At 42.8% G+C, this 20277-nt stretch overlaps 2 protein-coding genes across 3 annotated transcripts in view; both read right to left on the bottom strand.

The window, feature by feature from the left end:
* The window catches only part of LOC306940127 (uncharacterized protein), a 180806-nt gene that overhangs the window by 5646 nt on the left and 154883 nt on the right, over positions 1 to 20277 (bottom strand). Inside the window, exons 57-66 of one of the 2 annotated variants that reach the window (XM_079525118.1) lie at positions 19156 to 19209; positions 18982 to 19035; positions 18391 to 18444; positions 17589 to 17642; positions 17376 to 17429; positions 16813 to 16830; positions 16003 to 16056; positions 15642 to 15704; positions 14707 to 14872; positions 13650 to 13759 (exon numbers count right to left, since the gene is read on the bottom strand). In XM_079525118.1, the coding sequence (XP_079381244.1) occupies positions 13650 to 13759; positions 14707 to 14872; positions 15642 to 15704; positions 16003 to 16056; positions 16813 to 16830; positions 17376 to 17429; positions 17589 to 17642; positions 18391 to 18444; positions 18982 to 19035; positions 19156 to 19209 (681 nt within the window). Of the gene's footprint in view, positions 1 to 13649; positions 13760 to 14706; positions 14873 to 15641; positions 15705 to 15993; positions 16057 to 16812; positions 16831 to 17375; positions 17430 to 17588; positions 17643 to 18390; positions 18445 to 18981; positions 19036 to 19155; positions 19210 to 20277 lie in introns of those variants that run through there. The other variant, XM_079525119.1, reaches the window with a different exon arrangement.
* Positions 10151 to 10804, bottom strand: LOC306940130 (calcyclin-binding protein-like; the record flags this gene model as incomplete). Its single annotated transcript, XM_079525122.1, has 1 exon — positions 10151 to 10804. One exon carries the CDS (start codon positions 10802 to 10804, stop codon positions 10151 to 10153), a length of 654 nt encoding a protein of 217 aa, XP_079381248.1.

Below are 20277 nucleotides of genomic sequence, written 5' to 3'. Positions count from 1 at the left end.
GCTCATTGGGTATTCTTTCCGGTGAGCCACATATAAAGTTTTATTTACATACCGAAGATTTACGAAGCCATGCGTGGTGACAGCTCAACCGTGGGTTCTCACAACAGTGATAGAACCCTGAAAAAGCTCCATAGAGATTTCAGGATCCTGAAAAGAGAACGGCGGAAGAAACAACTGCACGACACCCATGGCCAGGTGGACATTCTCAAACAACAACAGGAGATAGACAAGCTGCACAGACTGCAGAATGATATTCAGCAAAGTATTTTCGCATCCGAGAATGAGCAGGACACGAAGCACGCCCAGCGCCTCTGCCTCCTACTGGAGATCGGCGAAATAGATGGCGGTCTTGAGAGAGAGAGACAATGCCAGACAGAGCTGGAGAAAGACATCACCAGCATTTTGAAGACTCTAAAAAAGAAAGCCCACACAAGTGATAAACAGAAGTCCCAAGCCTGGCTGACTGAGAAGGACATACGGACCCTAGATGACAGGCTGGATGTAGCCCTGTCGTACTTCACTTGTCAGATGACGAAAAACGACCATCTGAGAAATGAGCTTGACGTCTTGCACAAGGAGCGCCTCGATTTCCAGGAATTTTACCACAAGCTAGAGCAGGAGCTGCAGGCCATCCGCAAGGAGGTGATGGACGTGATCAATGCGACCAACGCTGCATACGATGCCAGGGTTGAGACTCTGCGGAAGATGACCAGGATGAGGGAGAAAGACGGCGGGGAGCTAACCCAGTACGACGCAGAGAGGGAGGAACTGCGACTGGTTCTCGCACGTCGGCAGCGCCTCTGGGAGTTCACGACCACCAAGTGCCACCAGAGGAACGATCCCGACGCGGAGGAGAAAAGCTATGTCGAGGCCGGGGGAGAGTCTGTGGAAACGCTACATGCGGTGTTTCTGAGAATCAAGGCGGTGACGGGGGAGTTTGACATGAGCCTGGACATGGTGGTCGACAGGTACGTGGAAGGCGAGAGAATTAACCACGAGCTCGTCGACACCATAAGCAATCAAAACGACCAGACGGAGGGACTGAGGATTCACATAAAGGAGATGGAAAAGGAGATTGTGAGGATGAAACTCGAGGACATACATCTGCAAGCGCTGCACCGGGACATGATGAGAGAGACGGATGTCAAACAGAAAGATTTGGACACTAAAATAGAAGATACTTTGCGTGTGCTAAACAGCACAAATGCCACCATGGCGCAGATCAAAGACCTGGTGAAAAGCATATTGACTAATATTGCAATGAAGGAAAAGGAGAGTTTGGACAATTCCGGCTCTGGAGGGATCGACGACGACAATCTCCTGAACTACCTGGAATTGGTAGAGAAACAGGCCGATACTCTGCTAGATTGGCAAGCCTCCTTCCTACCCAAAGACGATGAGGATGATGCGGGGGATGAGGCGGATGATTAGGCGGTACAAAACATTGTAACAGAAGGTTTCTCAACTGTTTTTTGTAGTATTGGGTGTCCTTAATAACATACTAAAGGTTTACCGAAGTTTGACCATGCGAAAGGTCAGATTTCCAAGATGGCCGCCACCAGTTCCTTAAAAGACCATTACTCCTTCATTATTCACGGTAGACGAGTAATTTTCGTGCCTAACCCCATGTTTTGGTGATCTATGAATCCAATTAGCATATATAAATTATAGTCAAGCAATTATTATATATTATTATATAATTATATATTAAAGCAATTGGTTATAAGATTATAACAGTGTACTTTTTCCCTTTTCTATATGCTGCAATGCCCAGGATTGGTGAATTCATCACCTATACACATAATTCACATTCTGTTGAAGCTTCCAGATCTCTTTTGATACCATACCAATAGGGAATACATTCATTATTACTGGGTGGTACTGTGACATTTGTAAAAGCCAAGTGAACCTGGGAATATTTCTTGGAAGAAATGTCTTGTTTGTAAAGGTGTTTGGCAAAATAATAATAATAATAATAAGTCCAAGGTTCCCAAACTGGGGGTTGCTGGGACAAACATTGTGAAAAGGTGATCTACAAGCTCACAAAATGTAGTGTCTTTGCGCCACACGCAGTAGGAAAAAAATAGCCACTTTGCTATGGTCTGCTATGGGGAAGATGAACTCCTCAGTGGGGATACAGTGGAGAGGAATGGCCCATTATGGGCCTATAGAGGGTGTGCTAGTCAGTACAGAGCTATCACGACATTTATCTAGTTGGTGACCACGCTGGGATGGTGGTGGAGTGTGGCGTGGAAAGGGTTTAGATTTGCTTGTCACAGACATCTTATTCCCGAGACTGTAGTTGTGTGGGGTTTTAGTGCAAAATTAATTTCACATGTACTTTGTGTTTGGTACTGGTGGCAATAACCCTGAGCCCTGGGCTCCAGTCTCGGTCACCACATAAAATCCCAATCTAACCTCCCTGCTGTACCCCTGCTGCTATCAGACAAACAAGCATTGCTTTCTGCATACATTATCCGTAATGCCGCAGCACGCTTGGTCTCAACCAGCCAAAATTCTCATGTCTCCCCCTTCTCCGCTCCCTCCATTGGCTCCCAGTTGCTACCCGCACAGAATACAAAACTCTGATGCTGGCCTTCAAAGCAACCAAACGTATGACCGGACCCTCACCCTATACAAACCACCCCACGCATTGAGATCAGCCAACACAGGTAATCTGGCAGAACATTAATTAAAACGCTGGGACAACGCTCCACACGTCCCAGGCTCTTCTCACTTCTGGCTCCAAAACTATGACATGAATTTCCTATTGCAATCAGAACTGTATAGACTCACTCCCAATCTTCCGCCGTAGTCTGAAAACCCAACTCTTCAAACTCCATCTTAGCCCGTAGCACGTGCCATAACACTTGCCCTAGCCAGCCTTCGACGACCTTACAGGCGTATTCAAAGGCTCAATTTATGTAATTTAGATAGCATTTTATGTAGACATAGCACTATAGCGTATATTCATAGTTTCATTGTACAGATATTCTACTGTTAGACGGATGTTAGGTTCTTAGCTTAGGCCTACTTATGATTCTTGATTACTATTTTTTATGTATTTGATGTATTACCATGTGTTACTCTTGCCAGCCAAGTCTATGGACTTTAATGTTTGTTTAGGGTACACTAAATGACAACGTAAGATGGCATGTGGCCGATATAAATACAGTGGGCGCCCCTCACTTCATACAAGTGTGATTCTTTTCACTTTTTGCATATTTGTGGCTGTTCTGGAGAGGGGAGAGGACACTCTGAGCCATAATGATGGTCACTGGGGGCCCCCCTGTGAGCCAGTCCGAAATAGGGACACCCCTGTCTGCCTGACACACAATCATGCACCGGAGGTCTTATATCCTCCACTAACGAGGGGGCTGACCCTCCTCAGTCTTCACTATGCCCACTATTAAGCTCCTATCTCGGGCATAGGAGCTAGCAGGAGGTCCATTTGGGACCAGTATACATACAGTAGGAACACGACTGTCTGCCTGACACAGTATTGCAACATGTGGACTCTGTGGAGGTCTTAAATGGTAAATGGTGCATTTATATAGCGCCTTTATCCAAGGCGCTTTACATAGATTGTGCATTACATTCACCCATTCATACACCGATTGCGGCGGAAGCCATGCAAGGTACCAACCAGCACATCGGGAGCAATTTGGGGTTCAGTGTCTTGCCCAAGGACACTTCGACATGTAGACAGGAGGAGCCGGGATTCGAACCGCCGACCCATGGATCATTGGACGACCTGCTCTACCTCCTGAGCCACAGTCCCCCCTTACAACCACCATCACCGGGGACTGTCCTCACTGCATAGTCTAACTCAAGAGGTCCTATCTCGGGAGTAAGAGCCTGCAGCAGCATGGTCCATAGGACCAGTGGGACTATGTAGTGAGCCAGGCGACATATAGTGTACATGCATAGCCTACGCTGCTACGCATACGCTAAACTACAATACCTTAATTCCTGCCGCCTCCTCACTCCGTTCTCCAGTGTTCTGTGACTTCGAAATTGTGTGCATCCCAAAATGCTAATTTGGGATGCACAAAATATATACAGGTTTAATGTTTGTTTTAAAAACGCCATTAACAATAAAGAGAATTTAATGTTTGTTCTGTCACCGTTTGTTTTACATCATCATTACATCACCTAATCATAGCAACATGAGTTAGAATTCCCTCCTCGATGTTGTAAGATAAGAGCGCACCTCACTTTACACAGGTGTGATTTTTAATAGTCAACCAAAAAAATCTATGACAATGCTTTCACATTTTTTTATGGGTTAAAGGGATATTTCAAACATGTTTGGGGTCTTTATTAATCTTAATTTAGATATATGACATTCACTTAATGAGACACACCCCCTTCCAGTGACTGTAAGTATAGCGTGTGAGAACGTGTACGTCACCAAGAGGGAGGCGGCGTCTGAAAAGCTTGGGACGGCCCTCTCATGGGCATTAAATTCTAGCCCACATCACTCAGAATAGAGTGACGGTGGTATGTATTTGTAAATATAAAGCTCGTTCTTGGCGACAACATAGTGAACCAACACCAGGGTGGATAGAAAGAACGTCGGGTCCAAATACATTACAAGGACAAGGAAAATGTTGTTAACAAACACGGCTGTGCTTAGATACTTTGTTGAACATTATGTCTCTGCGCCCGTGCGCCGATCCAAGCCATTCTACGTCTTTTTGTAAACTCGTCAATCTGGGTTCCTTGATGCTGTCTCCATGCTGGAAAGCTGAACATCTAATTCCGTTTTCTGGCTCATTTCCTCGACGTGACCTGCTGTGGCACTTATTTACTGAGCAAGTCTGCACCATTGTGAGGTCAGTTTAAAAAAAGAACGTATACAAGCACACGGATAATCGCTCAATGTAAACAAACCAGACAAGCCAGCAAGTATGGCGGCCGCTACCACGTGACACATATGTTGACGCCCCCTCCAGGAGATTTTGGTACACCCTATACACTTTTGACGTATTTGTTACATTACTTGAGCATTTCCAATTGTCAATACTTTTACTTCTCCACTACAATTATTTGAAAACTTTTACTAGTAGATTTTGATTATTATCACAAAACTAGCAACACTTGTAGCTGCTGGTGCAGTGTGACACAACTCGATGTGTCAGGAGGCTATATATGAGGTTATATTTTTTCATTTGATGCGTTTATATAGGGCGGCCTACAAAGTAAAAGCAACCTAGCTTTGTATGTCTGTGTACCACGGAATGTGATGATTTGATTAGCTGAGCATGGAATGTGATGATGTATGATGATAAGAGTGCCCCTCACTTCACACAAGTGTGATTGTTTTGCATACATTTTAAAACTGAAATGGGACACAATGGGACTACTTTTACTTTTGGTATTTTAGTATATTTTGATGCTAATACTTTTCTACTTTTACTGAGGTACATCTTGGATGTATGTATACTGTATGGGTCTAAACTTAAGGATTTAGAACAGCAGTTGTAATAGACATTATTAGTGTGGTTGCCCTAAAGGGCAACCAGACTATTGTAATTGTAACACTTTATACTTTCATTTACTGGAGTAACCCTAAACTTTGTATCACTACTCCTCCCACAGTTTTGACTGTACGCACTTGAGCCATATCTCAAATTGACCGGCTTCATCGGGAAGGATGTGCTTGTATTTCTTTAAGAGAAATGTTGTATAGTTTAATTGATATTAATTTATTAGTGAATAAAATTTCCCCATTGACATGAATGGGAAAATGCGATTTTTCGCATTTTCTCACATTCAAGTATTTTTTCCTCAGAGACTGTAAGCACTATAGTTACAAAACTTGGAGGGTAGGTTCATAATAATTACTAAAATTAATCAACTTATACTGTTATCGGTCGGCCTCATGGTGGCGCTATAACAGCCCACTTTACGTTTTGGCAAAATATTTTTTCCCTGACTTCCTTGGGTCATGACGCATCTCCCCATATAGGCCACGCCCATTTGCGTCATGATAGATTTTCCGCCATTTTGAATTTTCTCCAAAACACACTTTTTGTTCCTCCTCCTACAGATTTTGTCCAAATCTCACACAAATCGGCACACATGATCTCGGGACCCATCCGATTAAAACGCCAACTGCAGAATTTTGGTAGTGCGTATCGTTCGGCCGCAATCGTCGTCCGAAGATAGTAGGAGGGGCCTATTTTACAAAAAATGCCATAAATCACGAACAAAATGTCCAATCCATCCCAAATTTGAATCACATGTCGCGGGTGGTTCAATCAACCAAGTACCAAAAGCAATTCCATTTTCATCCATAGGGGGCGCCGCAAATGCGAGAAATGTAACCGTTTGTCGCAAAAACATGATTTTTGGGGGATAGATCCCCTCCGAATTACTTACGCATGATCGCAGGGGTGACGTGACATTGTAATTGGCTGGCAATATCAGTGGGAGGGGCATATGTAAGCCACTGCGGCAACCACACTTTGCAATTTTTTATTATTGTGGTTGCCCTAAAGGGCAACCAGACTATTGTAATTGTAACACTTTATACTTTCATTTACTGGAGTAACCCTAAACTTTGTATCACTACTCCTCCCACAGTTTTGACTGTACGCACTTGAGCCATATCTCAAATTGACCGGCTTCATCGGGAAGGATGTGCTTGTATTTCTTTAAGAGAAATGTTGTATAGTTTAATTGATATTAATTTATTAGTGAATAAAATTTCCCCATTGACATGAATGGGAAAATGCGATTTTTCGCATTTTCTCACATTCAAGTATTTTTTCCTCAGAGACTGTAAGCACTATAGTTACAAAACTTGGAGGGTAGGTTCATAATAATTACTAAAATTAATCAACTTATACTGTTATCGGTCGGCCTCATGGTGGCGCTATAACAGCCCACTTTACGTTTTGGCAAAATATCTTTTCCCTGACTTCCTTGGGTCATGACGCATCTCCCCATATAGGCCACGCCCATTTGCGTCATGATAGATTTTCCGCCATTTTGAATTTTCTCCAAAACACACTTTTTGTTCCTCCTCCTACAGATTTTGTCCAAATCTCACACAAATCGGCACACATGATCTCGGGACCCATCCGATTAAAACGCCAACTGCAGAATTTTGGTAGTGCGTATCGTTCGGCCGTAATCGTCGTCCGAAGATAGTAGGAGGGGCCTATTTTACAAAAAATGCTATAAATCACGAACAAAATGTCCAATCCATCCCAAATTTGAATCACATGTCGCGGGTGGTTCAATCAACCAAGTACCAAAAGCAATTCCATTTACATCCATAGGGGGCGCCGCAAATGCGAGAAATGTAACCGTTTGTCGCAAAAACATGATTTTTGGGGGATAGATCCCCTCCGAATTACTTACGCATGATCGCAGGGGTGACGTGACATTGTAATTGGCTGGCAATATCAGTGGGAGGGGCATATGTAAGCCACTGCGGCAACCACACTTTGCAATTTTTTAAAATTGCGACCTTTCTAGTTAGTAGCAGTACTTGTGTGCAAGGCAGCACAATTAAGTTTGACAGAGTGCATTTGTAGTTGTGAATGATATTGTCCTTCTAATTACCTTATTCATTTATTTATTTCATTTTTGAGTGGTGTAAACCACTCCTACGACTGGCTTTGTTAGTTTACGTGTCTGTCTGTCTGTCTGTCTGTCTGTTCGTACCGGTCACCCAGTTCACACGGGTGTGATTTCATTACGTCAGACATTACGTCAGACCACAGTTGATCAGTCTATATAAGACCTTACACCACTCAGTTCACACGGGTGTGATTTTTTTGCATTAGAAGTCACAATGGGTTTATATAGGAAGTCGGTGCATGTTAATCGATTATCGAAATGTCTAAATACTGAATCAAGCAACTTAAAAACTGTCTGGAGTGAAACACAAAAGCCAGAGATTTTAAAATGACCCCAAACATGGTTGAAAGTGAAATATCCCTTTAGGTATTTATCGGCATTTTCAGTAATAAGAAATAACATCATGTAAATTCTTAATACCCTCATGGCCCACCAGTGGGTCCCGCCCCACCGGTTGGGAATCGCTGTGATAGTGGGGGAAAGAAATGATACAGAATCATGACAAGTTGAAAGGTCAACCCACCGGACAGGAACCAAGGCTCCAAGATACAGCAAGTATCTGACCTGACCCCGACAGCAGAATCCTCTTATAAACCTCTTATACATTTTAATGTTTTTTGTGAATGAATGCCCTTATCTTACCCCAGTGTCACACAACATTATCAAAAGCTTATAGATCTGCTACTTTTGCTATATATATTTTTGAGGGGCAGCCCCTCCTATACACAGGTTTAATGTTTGTCTTTAGTTAGTGTGGTTGCAACCAGACTATTGCAATTGGAACACTTTATTCTTTCTAGAGTAACCCTACATTTCAAACTACTACTCCTCCACAGTTTTGACTGTACGCACTTGAGCCATATCTCAAATTGACCGGCTTCATCGGGAATGGTGTGCTTGTATTTTGTTAAGAGAAATGTTCTATAGTTTAATTGATATGAATTTATTAGTGATTTAAATTTCCCCATTGACATGAATGGGAAAGTGCGAAAAATAACATTCAAGTATTTTTTCCTCGGAGACTGTAAGGGCTATAGTTACACAACTTGGAGGGGAGGTTCATAATAATTACTAAAATTAATTAACTTATAATGTTATCGGTCGGCCTCATGGTGGCGCTATAACAGCCCACTTTACGTTTTGGCTTATAACTCTTGAACCGTAGGTCGCAAATGCGAAAAATTTAACCGTTTGTCGCAAAAACATGATTTTTGGGGGATAAATACCCTCCGAATTACTTACGCATGATCGCAGGGGTGATGCAACATTGTAATATGGCAATATTATTAGTGGGAGGGGCATATGTAAGCCACTGCGGCAATCACACTTTGCAATTTTTTTAAATTGCGACCTTTCTAGTTCAATGTTTGTTTTGTAAACGCCATTGATGAATGAAAATTATGTCATAATGTGCCTCATTACGTCATATTGTCTCTTTATTGTCAATGGCGTTTAATGTTTGTGTTTGCACCGTTTGTTTTATATCAGCATTATTACATCACCTAACCAACATGAGTTAGACTTCACCGTTTTGGACATTATGAGGTTTCCACCCGACAGAGACGATTTGTTCCTTGGTGGCCATGTCAATGTAAAGGCCAGTCTCTATGCTTTGAGTGACATGTGTCGACCATGCACATGTCCTTTGGAGTTTCGACTATTGTCTGTGACTCGCTGACACGACAATGTAACCCAAAAAAGTAAAAAGACAGTAATAACAATACAATGAAGAGAGTAAGGATCAAGAAAAAAACACCAGCCAAAAATGTATCTGAGGAGATGACAGCATGTGATACGCTTGTTGGTGCAACATATTATACAGAGTAATCCTAACCCAAACTGCTCTCAAGCACTTGAGGGGCCACTTGGGGCACGTGTTCCAACGAGACCGACGTGTTCCACCGAGACCGGCTGCCATATTTTCAAGAAGATGTGATCTTTTTTGTTGATTGCATACCAAATTATCTCCATGTGTAGCACATTGCCCAAGTCTCTAAGCCACTGCTGAAACACAGTAACCTGACTCCGCCAGATGGGGCAGCAGAGAGTACACTGGGTTCCCCCCTCCTGCTCCCATCTGGGAACTCTCAGGCAGACTTGATGCCCGGCTACAAAACGGCCTGGCCAATCAGCAGCAATTCAAATACTCGGGGTGTGCTTGCACCCTTTGCCATTTCAGATCTGTAGAATGGAGATTTTTCTTTTTTTTTTTCTTTTTTAAACCCAAAATTCTTTTGTAAACCATTTTTTTCACACAGTGTCAATTGTCTAATGCAATCATGGGCTCTACACTTGCAAGCCGCTTCTTTTCACCCGACAGGGGGGAGTTTCCCCGGTTGAACGTGGCACATGGAAGGAACACGTTATTCCAACCAGTTCCTTTCCCCTGCATCAGGCAGGCGCCCAGGCTGGCCAGGACGAGGTAGTAGAGACCAGTATAATTACTGTATGTTTTTTGAGAGTGCACCTACTAGGGCACACGGGAGAACATGCAAAGCAAACTCCACACAGAAAGGTCCTTTTGCCAACCCCACATAGATGGGAATCGCGCAGCTTAGAAATCCATCAGGTTCTCGCCTCCGAGTTTCTTCTCCTGGGACTCGGCCCAGACCTTGTTAATGGTCCTCTTCATCTCGTCATCTCCCTCCGAGTACATTTTCTGCATGATATCCATGAGAGCGTTTCCGGGGTCTGCGTTGTTCTCATCCATAGCAGGCTTAGCATCTTTTTTCTCTTTAGACTGCTTTTCCACCTGCGTTAGGTAGTCCCACTTCTTCTCTGCCTTCTGCTTCTTGCACATAACCATTAAGTTGTCTGACTTTATCTTTTTAAAGCTGTCCTTTGGATCGATGGGGCAAAGCAGATTCACAATTGTCATCTGGTGGTTCTTCCCCTCCAGACCCTTCACCAGCACAGAGAACGACCTCTCCGTGAAGCTAACCTCCACATTCTCAGAGGGAATCTCGTGCACACCCTTAAGCGTGAGGTAAATCTTGACATATTTGTCTGACTGGTCCCACGCATAGTTGGTGATCTTTACTGCATACGTCGCTGGGTCGGCGTCTCTTCTGGCCTGTTGTCTCAGCTGCAGTCTCAGCTGCTCCTGCCGAGACAGGAGATCTGCTTTCTCCTTCTCTGCCTTCTCTATCCGGGAGCACACCTCCCGCAGGTCTGCCTCCAGCTGGTTGAGCTGTTCCGCTAGGTCCATTGTGTAATGTATCGTCAGTTTAAATTAGTAAAATGCGTACAGTACAATGCTTTTAACGACAGTGACGGGTGAATCTCGAACCGCGCTGTTTTAAGAACAAATATATGCCCATGTAGTTCCACATGTCGTCGGTATGACGTCAGTGTGGCCCAAATATGGACAGTGGTGGAAAAGGTACTAGCGATCAGTTGTTTCAGCGTTTCCGCCACACTGGATGCCTTACTGTGTGCGTTTTAACCAAGCCCCCAGTAAGGCTATCCAACGTTGAAGCTGCCACTACCTACTGGCGAAAAGTTCATGGAGGTGGACGGACGTTCAGTGACGTCATGTGCATAACATCCGCTCACTCGAGCCATTGAGTTATAATTGTACTTCCGGCAGTCTTCCGGGTGCTTCAAAACGCCACTGAGCAACTTCCATCGAAATGAATAGCGGGGGGGCTGGGCTAACACACGGTTCGGTCTCTATCCTTTTATTACTCTATGGTTTTAACAGCAGGCGACAGCCTGGCATATTGTCCCGAAGTGCCTTATTGTCTATGGGACCCGGCAACTACTGGCGATAGCAGGCGAAGAGGGGATAGTCGAAAAGTGGGCGGAGCAATGTCGTTCAAAAACATGAAAATATCATCGGATGGCGATAAAATGCACGTGTTGCTTTGTTACCCTCCACGCGGAACCATATACCACCTAAATTTGGTTCCTAGTTCCACTTCGCAGTTCTGAGGAGAACAGTTTACTGGACCACAGCAGCTTCATTTACGTTACTCATTTTCCATGCACTTCAAAGCGAAGACATATACGTTAATGACAGCAGGAACGCCCACTAGGAGATTTTTATCGGCCATGGTGGCCACTGTTCGCCAGCTGTTAAAACGTAGGGTTACGCGAGTAGAACACACTCCACAAACACATCCCTCCACCTGACATCAACACTGGCCTTTCGCACACGCAATGACATGCTAAAGCGCCGCTTCAGCAGACAAAGGTAATGATTTAAACCGATTCAATGTACCTATGTGTTTGCGTGTGTGTGTCTGTGTGTGCGTTGTTACTTCTCCCATTGCGTGACAGAATAAATATGCATGTGTGTGCTGTATCGTTACTTGTTGCCTTTTCTTCTGCATTTGCAAAGGCACAGCACTGCTATTTCGTTCCTTCAACGTTTGTGTGTGTGTGTGTGTGTGTGTGTGTGTGTGTGTGTGTGTGTGTGTGTGTGTGTGTGTGTGTGTGTGTGTGTGTGTGTGTGACTCTGCCTTTCTCATTTCTTTTAAAATCATCATGTGTGTGCGTGTGGAGGACCGGCCGACCATACTCTCCATTATGGACATAAAAGGGACTGACAGATGGAGATCTCCACATATGGGCATATCAGCATGCCCCATACTATATATGGGCATACAGTATACTGATGACATTAGGGATCTCCATATGGGAATAACAACAGTAGGTGTGAGGAGCGCATAGGGATATTTTACTTTTCATGTTTGGGGTAATCTTTGAGGGGTGCCAGCCCCTCCTATACACAGGTTTAATGTTTGTTTTGAAGGGAAAATTTACGTCATAATGTACCTCATTTTTGTACCTCTTTATTGTTAATGGCGTTTAATGTTTTGTGTTGGCACCGTTTGTTTTATTTCACCATTACATCACCTAATCAACATGAATTAGACTTTAATATATTAGCGCCCCTCACTTCACGTGATTGTTACATTTAAGATTCCATCTTTGGTTCGTGTTTTTTTAAGGGGCGCTAGGCTAGCGCCCCTCAAAGTGTCCAGCTTTTAGTCTGTGTCCGCAAAGATTTGTCCTACACAAATGTTAAATTCCCATTGTAATTGACAATGAATGGACAATTTTACGTCATGGTGTAAATTATTGATGACGAAGCAACATTGATGACGAAGGTGAGGATGCAAATTGTGATTGGCCGGAATGAGATGATGTATGACGATGTAAGATGATAAAAGTGCCCATCACTTCACACGGGTGTGATTTTTCAATTACGAAACAAAAAAACAATGGAAATAAATTTCCAAAAGAAATCATGAAAAGTAAATGGAAAAAAGTAATTGTAAAAAGGTCCGCTCACACATTAGAAGGCCACTATCAGTCACAAGAACCAGGGAAGTGCGTTTTCAATTAATCTAACATGGTTAAAATGAAGTTTGAAGTTACAATGGGTTTCTATAGGAGTCTAATAAAGGCGTCTAATAAAATTAAAATCAAATATCTATCTACAGCTTAAAAACTGCTCACAAAAGCCGGAGTAGACGTTCAAACCCCAAACATATTTGAAAGTGAAATATCCCTTTAAGTGTTCTAAAATAGAATTTGATATCAATACATTGCTTTATTGAAATTTGGTGCATGTGCAAGGAAATGTATATAGGCACAATATTAATATGTATAATAATATGTAATATTAGCTCAAGACCCATAAGAGAAATGTGGTGTCTCCCTTGGGGAATGGACCATTTGAATTGAAAAGAACTTTGAAAATAGCAGATTTGTGGGCTTGTAGATGTGCTGCTATATAATATAGGAAACGTAAAAGATAAAATAAAAAAAATCACACCGTGTGAAGTGAGGGGCGCTCTTATCATCATACATCATCATGATGTAACATGTCGATTTGCTCAGACAAATATGACGTATATTCTCCATTCATTGTCAATAGAAATTTAATTTATTTTATTTGTATATACGTAGGACAAAAATACCGATTTGCTCAGACACATATGATGTAAAAAAATATGTGTAAGACGAAAATCTACACTAATAGCTGAATATAGGAAGGGCTAGCGCCCCTCAAAAATAAATACTTCATGTTGGTGATTATGTACCTGGGACTCTCGAGGATGAAGGCAGGTTTGTTTTGAAGCTTCAGAAAAACTGCAGTAGGCCAGTAGAGCATCAGCTGGACTGCCCTGGTTGGGGTCGATGTAATACATGCCTGCAGAGAGTAAGCACAATATGAACTGTGATGTTCAGGGACGAAGGACTCAAACCCATAGCTATTCCCCAGAGGTGAAATGCATTACTTGTTCTAATGCATTAGATAATATAAAGAAACCTTACTGATATGAATGTAATGGACTTTAGTGTGCAAAGCACATCAGTTTAATAATAGAATACAAATCTGTTTCAAAAACACTTTAACCCTATGTACAATACATCTGCTATTTGAAAATAGACGATTTTTCAAGCTCTCACCGCTCTCATCTGATGCATTGAGACCTTGCACTACTACTTAACTTTTTTTTTTTTTTTTAATTTACGTTTTATTGAATTTTAATCAAACATACATGAAAACGAAACGACTGACAATTGACAATACATACAACTGAAAACAAAACAAGACAATATACGTACAATACACACAAGGGGAGATGTCTGCCTCTCTTCTCTATTGATGATCATTCATAATACATAAGTACCTCAAACAGGTGCATATACAGGTTAAACAGGTTTAACTGAACTACTTAACAACACAATTCTTGTATGGAGGGTCTCTGGCAACAACTGTTTAAAGATGGGGGTCCTTAAATCAAAGCTGAAATCCCAGGGGGATAGATCATTTTCCGTTGTAGCGCCCACACTGTGGAATGAACTTCCACCTCATGTTAAGTTTCTCAAACCTTGCCTGTGTTTAAATCACGTCTGAAAGCTCACTTGTACTCCTTGGCATTCGAACATGCTGATTAAGAGTTGCTGCTTCCACTGCATTATGCCTTGATGTTGCCCTGTTTTTGTATTGTTGTTTTTGCCCTTGGTATTTTAGTATTTTAGTACTTTGTTTCAACTCTGTTGTTGTTACTGTAAATGTGCTTCATAAATAAAGTGGATTGGATTGGATTGGATTGACATGAAAAAGGTGGAGAACCAGCGCTTTAAACCGACCGCTGGAATAGTTGGGGTGGCAGAACCACAGCTCAAGGCAGCTGGCGGCAGGATGCTCCTTAGTGCCGTCAGGAGGATCAATCAGCAGCCTGAGGTCCTGCTCCAGAGAATCCAGCAGACTCTGGATCAGCGGGTAGTTTGGCTTATCTGACACATACATCAGGTCCTAGAGGAAAAACACACACACACGCACGCACACGCACGCACACTTTTAATCATCATACGGATGATACGGTAGAGTTACAATGAGCATGCCAATTAACCACGTCCTCCCTTGTGGTGGGCCTCTGGGTACACTTAGGCTGAGAACCAGCTGAATACAGAAGACTGCAATGCCGACTGTTCAGCAAAGTTCAGTCTTTATTAAAGGTTAGAGTTTGCAGAGATGATAGGGTGCAGAACATTGAAGGGGGCTGTCTCACACCTACTATAGTCTATACCTGTCGTGAACATCTTTAATCCATCATTTCTGACATTCATCACAATTGACAATTTATGTCTACAAAACCGGGATATTTCTTCTTTTTTTCTTGTTCTTTGTTTCTTTTTCATTTTAAGGGCATCTTGCGTGTGTCATAGGAACATATTATGGTTCATATAGGTTTGTCATAGGACTTTAAGCGTGGGGGAAGGATGGGGGGGCTTAATGAAAAATACAAAAAGACTGTCTGGGGCTGAGAGCTGACTGAGTCTGGGGATTGATCTTATGATGCTGAATGGAAGTGATCATCACATCCCAATGCAAAAGGCACACGTTTCTCTCAATGAGGGAAATCTTATAAGACAATACAAATACATGACTCATTATGTAATCTTGCTGTCCTAATGTGTAGTGTAACTTAAGTGTGTAGCGTGTTGTTATCACTCCTATTTCCTCAGCCTATTCAACATTTTCAAAAATACACAATCTACAAGCTCACGATGCATCATGTTACCTTGAGCTGAGTCAGCGTGATGTTCAGCGAAGGCCCTGGGAGCCCAGCCAGCCCTGCTGGTCCCTAAAACCCACAAAGGTCGGTCAAATTACAACTCTACATAATCACTTCAACTCTGGTGTGTGAGACACAGACACACACACACACACACAGACACACACACACACACACACACACACACACACACACACACACACACACACACACACACACACACACACACACACACACACACACACACACACACACACACACACACACACACACACACACACACACACACACACACACACACACACACACACACACACACACACACACACACACACAACAGATGCGTACACTGTCCAACTAAACCCACCGGTAAGCCCCTCGTCCCTTGTTGACCAGGTAAACCTGGGAAGCCTTTCAGACCCTAAGGGGGAGATGGTACAGTACAATTTAAGCATTTAATCCAGAGTGCCTTACAGTAACCAAGGACAACATATGGTACGTAATACATTAAATACATCAAAATAGTCATCAAGAATCATACGTAAGCTAAGAACCTAACATCCGTCTAACAGTGGAATATCTATATAATGAAACTAATAAGCATACACTATAGAGTACTATGAGCATTTGCATACGCCTGTAAGGTCGTCGAGGCTAGGGAAAGTGCTACAGTATTTTATGAATAATGTTCTGAAAAATGTTACGTACAGTAGCACCTTTACAATGTGACTTACATTCACCCATTCACAACCACATTCACTCACCGACGGCAGAGCTATGCAACCAATGGAAGATACCAACCTGCTTGTCATGAGAAACTAGTTAGGCGTTCAGTGTCCGCGTTCGAACCGGGAACCTTCCGATTCGAAGACGGCTACTGTACCTCCTGAGCCAGTGCTGCCCACCACTCTGCTACAGTAGCTATGGTATGACTTATTTAAGCAATTCACATTGTGTACGTGTAACGTGTAAATATGTCATTGTACACTTTTACAAAAGCCAATCATCCTCTGACAGTGGGCCTATACAGTATCTCGATGGTGCATCCAGTTTATAATGACTTTTGCAGTCAACAAATAATCCAGAGCAATAGTAACATTTTCTCATGACATAAGATGAACATACAGTAAGCATCAGTGAGTCTGAAGCATAGGGAAAGTTATTACACTTATCATACCTTAAATCCAAAGAAACCCTGCAAGAGATGAGGGAAAAACTGATTAACATTCTTCCTACATTACAGTCTATTTACTGTACATATTGTTGCTGTCGGGCAGAATATTATATTTTTTTTATATTGTTTTATTTATGTTTCATAAATGAATGCCCTAGCAGTTCATCATCCAAGAGTGTCGCACAAAAGTAGTGGAAATACTATCAGTTCCACAAGCTCACAACATGCCATGATGTGACGTGTTGTAAGCTTTTTTCCCCCCCACTATTTTAAAACGTTTTTAAAATAATACAAAACAATTATGGTTTAGGACGTATGAGGCTTCCACCCGACAGCAGCGATAATGTGTGGAACTACTAACAGCAAAGGCAACCTTTTATCACTCCCATCTACTGAAGTAAGTACCCATTAGCCATGGTGTCAGAGTTTGAAGAGCCCAGGGAGCTGCTGTTTCCAAGGAGATTGTGGACCGAATACCGTCATAATCCATAGCAAAATTGAAAATGTGGCAACAGAATGGCTATTGAACACCAAAAGGATTTAAGGGGATTTAAGGGGAGACTTACAGGGAGGCCTGGCATTCCTGATGCACCCCTTGGTCCAGAAGGACCAATATGGCCCTAAATAAAACAAAGACAATGTTATGAAACAGAGACCACACTCAATATCAAAATTATGCTCACATAGCAAACCTATTCAAACACAGCCTATTTTCGAGTTGCTCACAGAAAACGCAGTAATGCGGCAAATTATGAGTGAGACTTGAAAGTCAAAAGTACCTGTTCTCCTTTAAGGCCGATCACTCCTGGCATTCCAACAGGCTCCTGAACACCCTGCACAAGATACGGTAATGATTAATAATAATACTGCATGGAGGAACACACTGTAAGATACTGCATGTCTCTCTCTCTCTCGTGGAAGGAACACGTTATTCCAACCAGTTCCTTTCCCCTCTATCAGGCGCCCCGGCTGACCAGGGGGAGGCAGTATACAGACCAGGATTACTGCATGTTTTTTGTGAGAGTACCTACCCTAGGGGACACGAGGAAAACATGCAAACTCCAGACAGAAAGGCCCTTTCGCCAACCCCACCTAGGGTATGGGCACTGATGTTGTGGAGGAGAGAACACGCCTCCCAGCGCCCACAGCGGGAAACAAACCTGGGACCTTCTAACTGTGAGGAAACAGTGCTAGTACCGACTGTGCCACCGTGCCCCCCAGCATCCCTATTTTGGCAGAACATTCACCACAAATAGCATATCTACAAGCTCACAAAATCAAGTAGGTATGTACTATGTACCCATTAAAACCAGGGAAGCATAGTGTCATATTTCATTATTTTAGCTTTAGCTAGTCAAAATAAAATACCAGATATACGAGCACACACTTGCTGCACTGCAAAGTTGTACATACCGGTATGCTATTTTTGAACATTTTTTAAAAACCTTGAAAGTTTGAGAATTACTGATTTTGACGGCATTTGTATAATCGACCTCAGGTCTTAATGGGTTCATTCATTGTTTCGAAAATGTTGTCAGGTAGGCATGTTAAATCATAAATCATTATCCTGCAAGTTCATACCTTTAAGCCAGCACCTCCCGGTGGTCCACGCAGCCCCATTTCCCCCTTTTCTCCCTGAAGGTACATGAAAAAAATGTAAGCTCAATTTTAACCCAAACCCCAAAGGTTTCGGTGAAAATGAATGAGTCAAGCACTGGAATCTATAGTGTCCCACTGGGTTGAAGGGCGAATGCTTAAGGTCTTCACACACCGGAGCTGTGATGCATATAATGACCGAAACGGAGTCTGACAGTATTACACATCGAGCTATTAATATAGTTGATGCTTCATTCATTACAGGATTATGCCTTGTGAAAAAATGGATCTCGTTCCGAATAAAGGTCGTGTCACTGTATCACTGCGTAATATTCCTGTTCTGTGTGGATGTACTCATGACAAACATTAGAGCGGCATGGAATAAATGCCTCAGGTGTGAGTCTGTGAGCGCATGCACCTTTAGTCTTCAATTTATTGATAGAGTGACACACAGGAAAGGCCGCCAGGCTCAGGAATCGAACCCTGCAGGTTGCATTAGAGCCCCTTTATATATGTGGTATGCGCCTTAACCACTAGGCCACTAGCACTCCCCAGTTAAACTCTGTCTTGTCTTACCTCAGTTCCGTTTACACCCTGGTCCCCCAGCTCTCCACGCAAGCCAGGGATTCCCTTGTTAAAAAGGAGAATTTAGATAGTCATATAAACTGATTGTCTGATGACCATCAGGGCATTTTCACAATGTGATGCATTGTTACTTAGTTAGTTTAGTAAATGAACACATTGACTTACAATGAGCCCTGACCAACCAAGAGGACCTTGCAATCCTGGATCTCCCTTGTCTCCCTATTGGCAAGTAAAGTTTATTATAGCACATTTAATACACAAAGGCAATTCAAATTGCTTTACATAAGGCATAAAACAAAAATAGATTGAATATAATAGGAGAAGAAACACAAATGTATGGTCAGGGTGTAATTATGGTTTTACTTTTTGCCACACTAAAGTATAGTATACTTTAACCCACACACTAAAGTATAGTATACTTTAACCCACCCACTAAAGTATAGTATACTTTAACCCACCCACTAAAGGGGATTCATAAACCTCCTGGTTAAGCACTTCTCGCGCACACACCCATTTAGACTACAGCCCTCTCACACCCATTTAGACTACAGCCCTGTCACACCTATTTAGACTACAGCCCTGTCACACCCATTTAGACTACAGCCCTGTCACACCCATTTAGACTACAGCCCTGTCACACTGTAAAAACCCATTTAGACTACAGCCCTGTCACACCCATTTAGACTACAGCCCTGTCACACGGTAAAAACCCATTTAGACTACGCCCTCTCACACCCATTTAGACTACAGCCCTGTCACACCCATTTAGACTACAGCCCTGTCACACCCATTTAGACTACAGCCCTGTCACACGGTAAAAACCCATTTAGACTACAGCACTGTCACACGGTAAAAACCCATTTAGACTACAGCCCTGTCACACCCATTTAGACTACAGCCCCGTCACACGGTAAAAACCCATTTAGACTACAGCCCTGTCACACCCATTTAGACTACAGCCCTGTCACACCCATTTAGACTACAGCCCCGTCACACGGTAAAAACCCATTTAGACTACAGCCCTGTCACACCCATTTAGACTACAGCCCTGTCACACCCATTTAGACTACAGCCCCGTCACACGGTAAAACACCCATGTTGGAGCCAGTTTTATGCTTTCTTTATGCTTCTACAACCCATTTAGACTACAGCCCTGTCACACGGTAAAACACCCATTTAGACTACAGCCCTGTCACACGGTAAAACACCCAATTAGACTACAGCCCTGTCACACGGTAAAACACCCATTTAGACTACAGCCCTGTCACACGGTAAAACACCCATTTA

This window comes from Electrona antarctica (genome assembly GCF_951216825.1).
Source record: "Electrona antarctica genome assembly, chromosome: 16".
NCBI classification, from domain to species: Eukaryota; Metazoa; Chordata; class Actinopteri; order Myctophiformes; family Myctophidae; genus Electrona; species Electrona antarctica.
The sequence above is the reverse complement of the archived record's forward strand: the minus strand, read 5'-3'. Positions and strand labels throughout refer to the sequence as shown.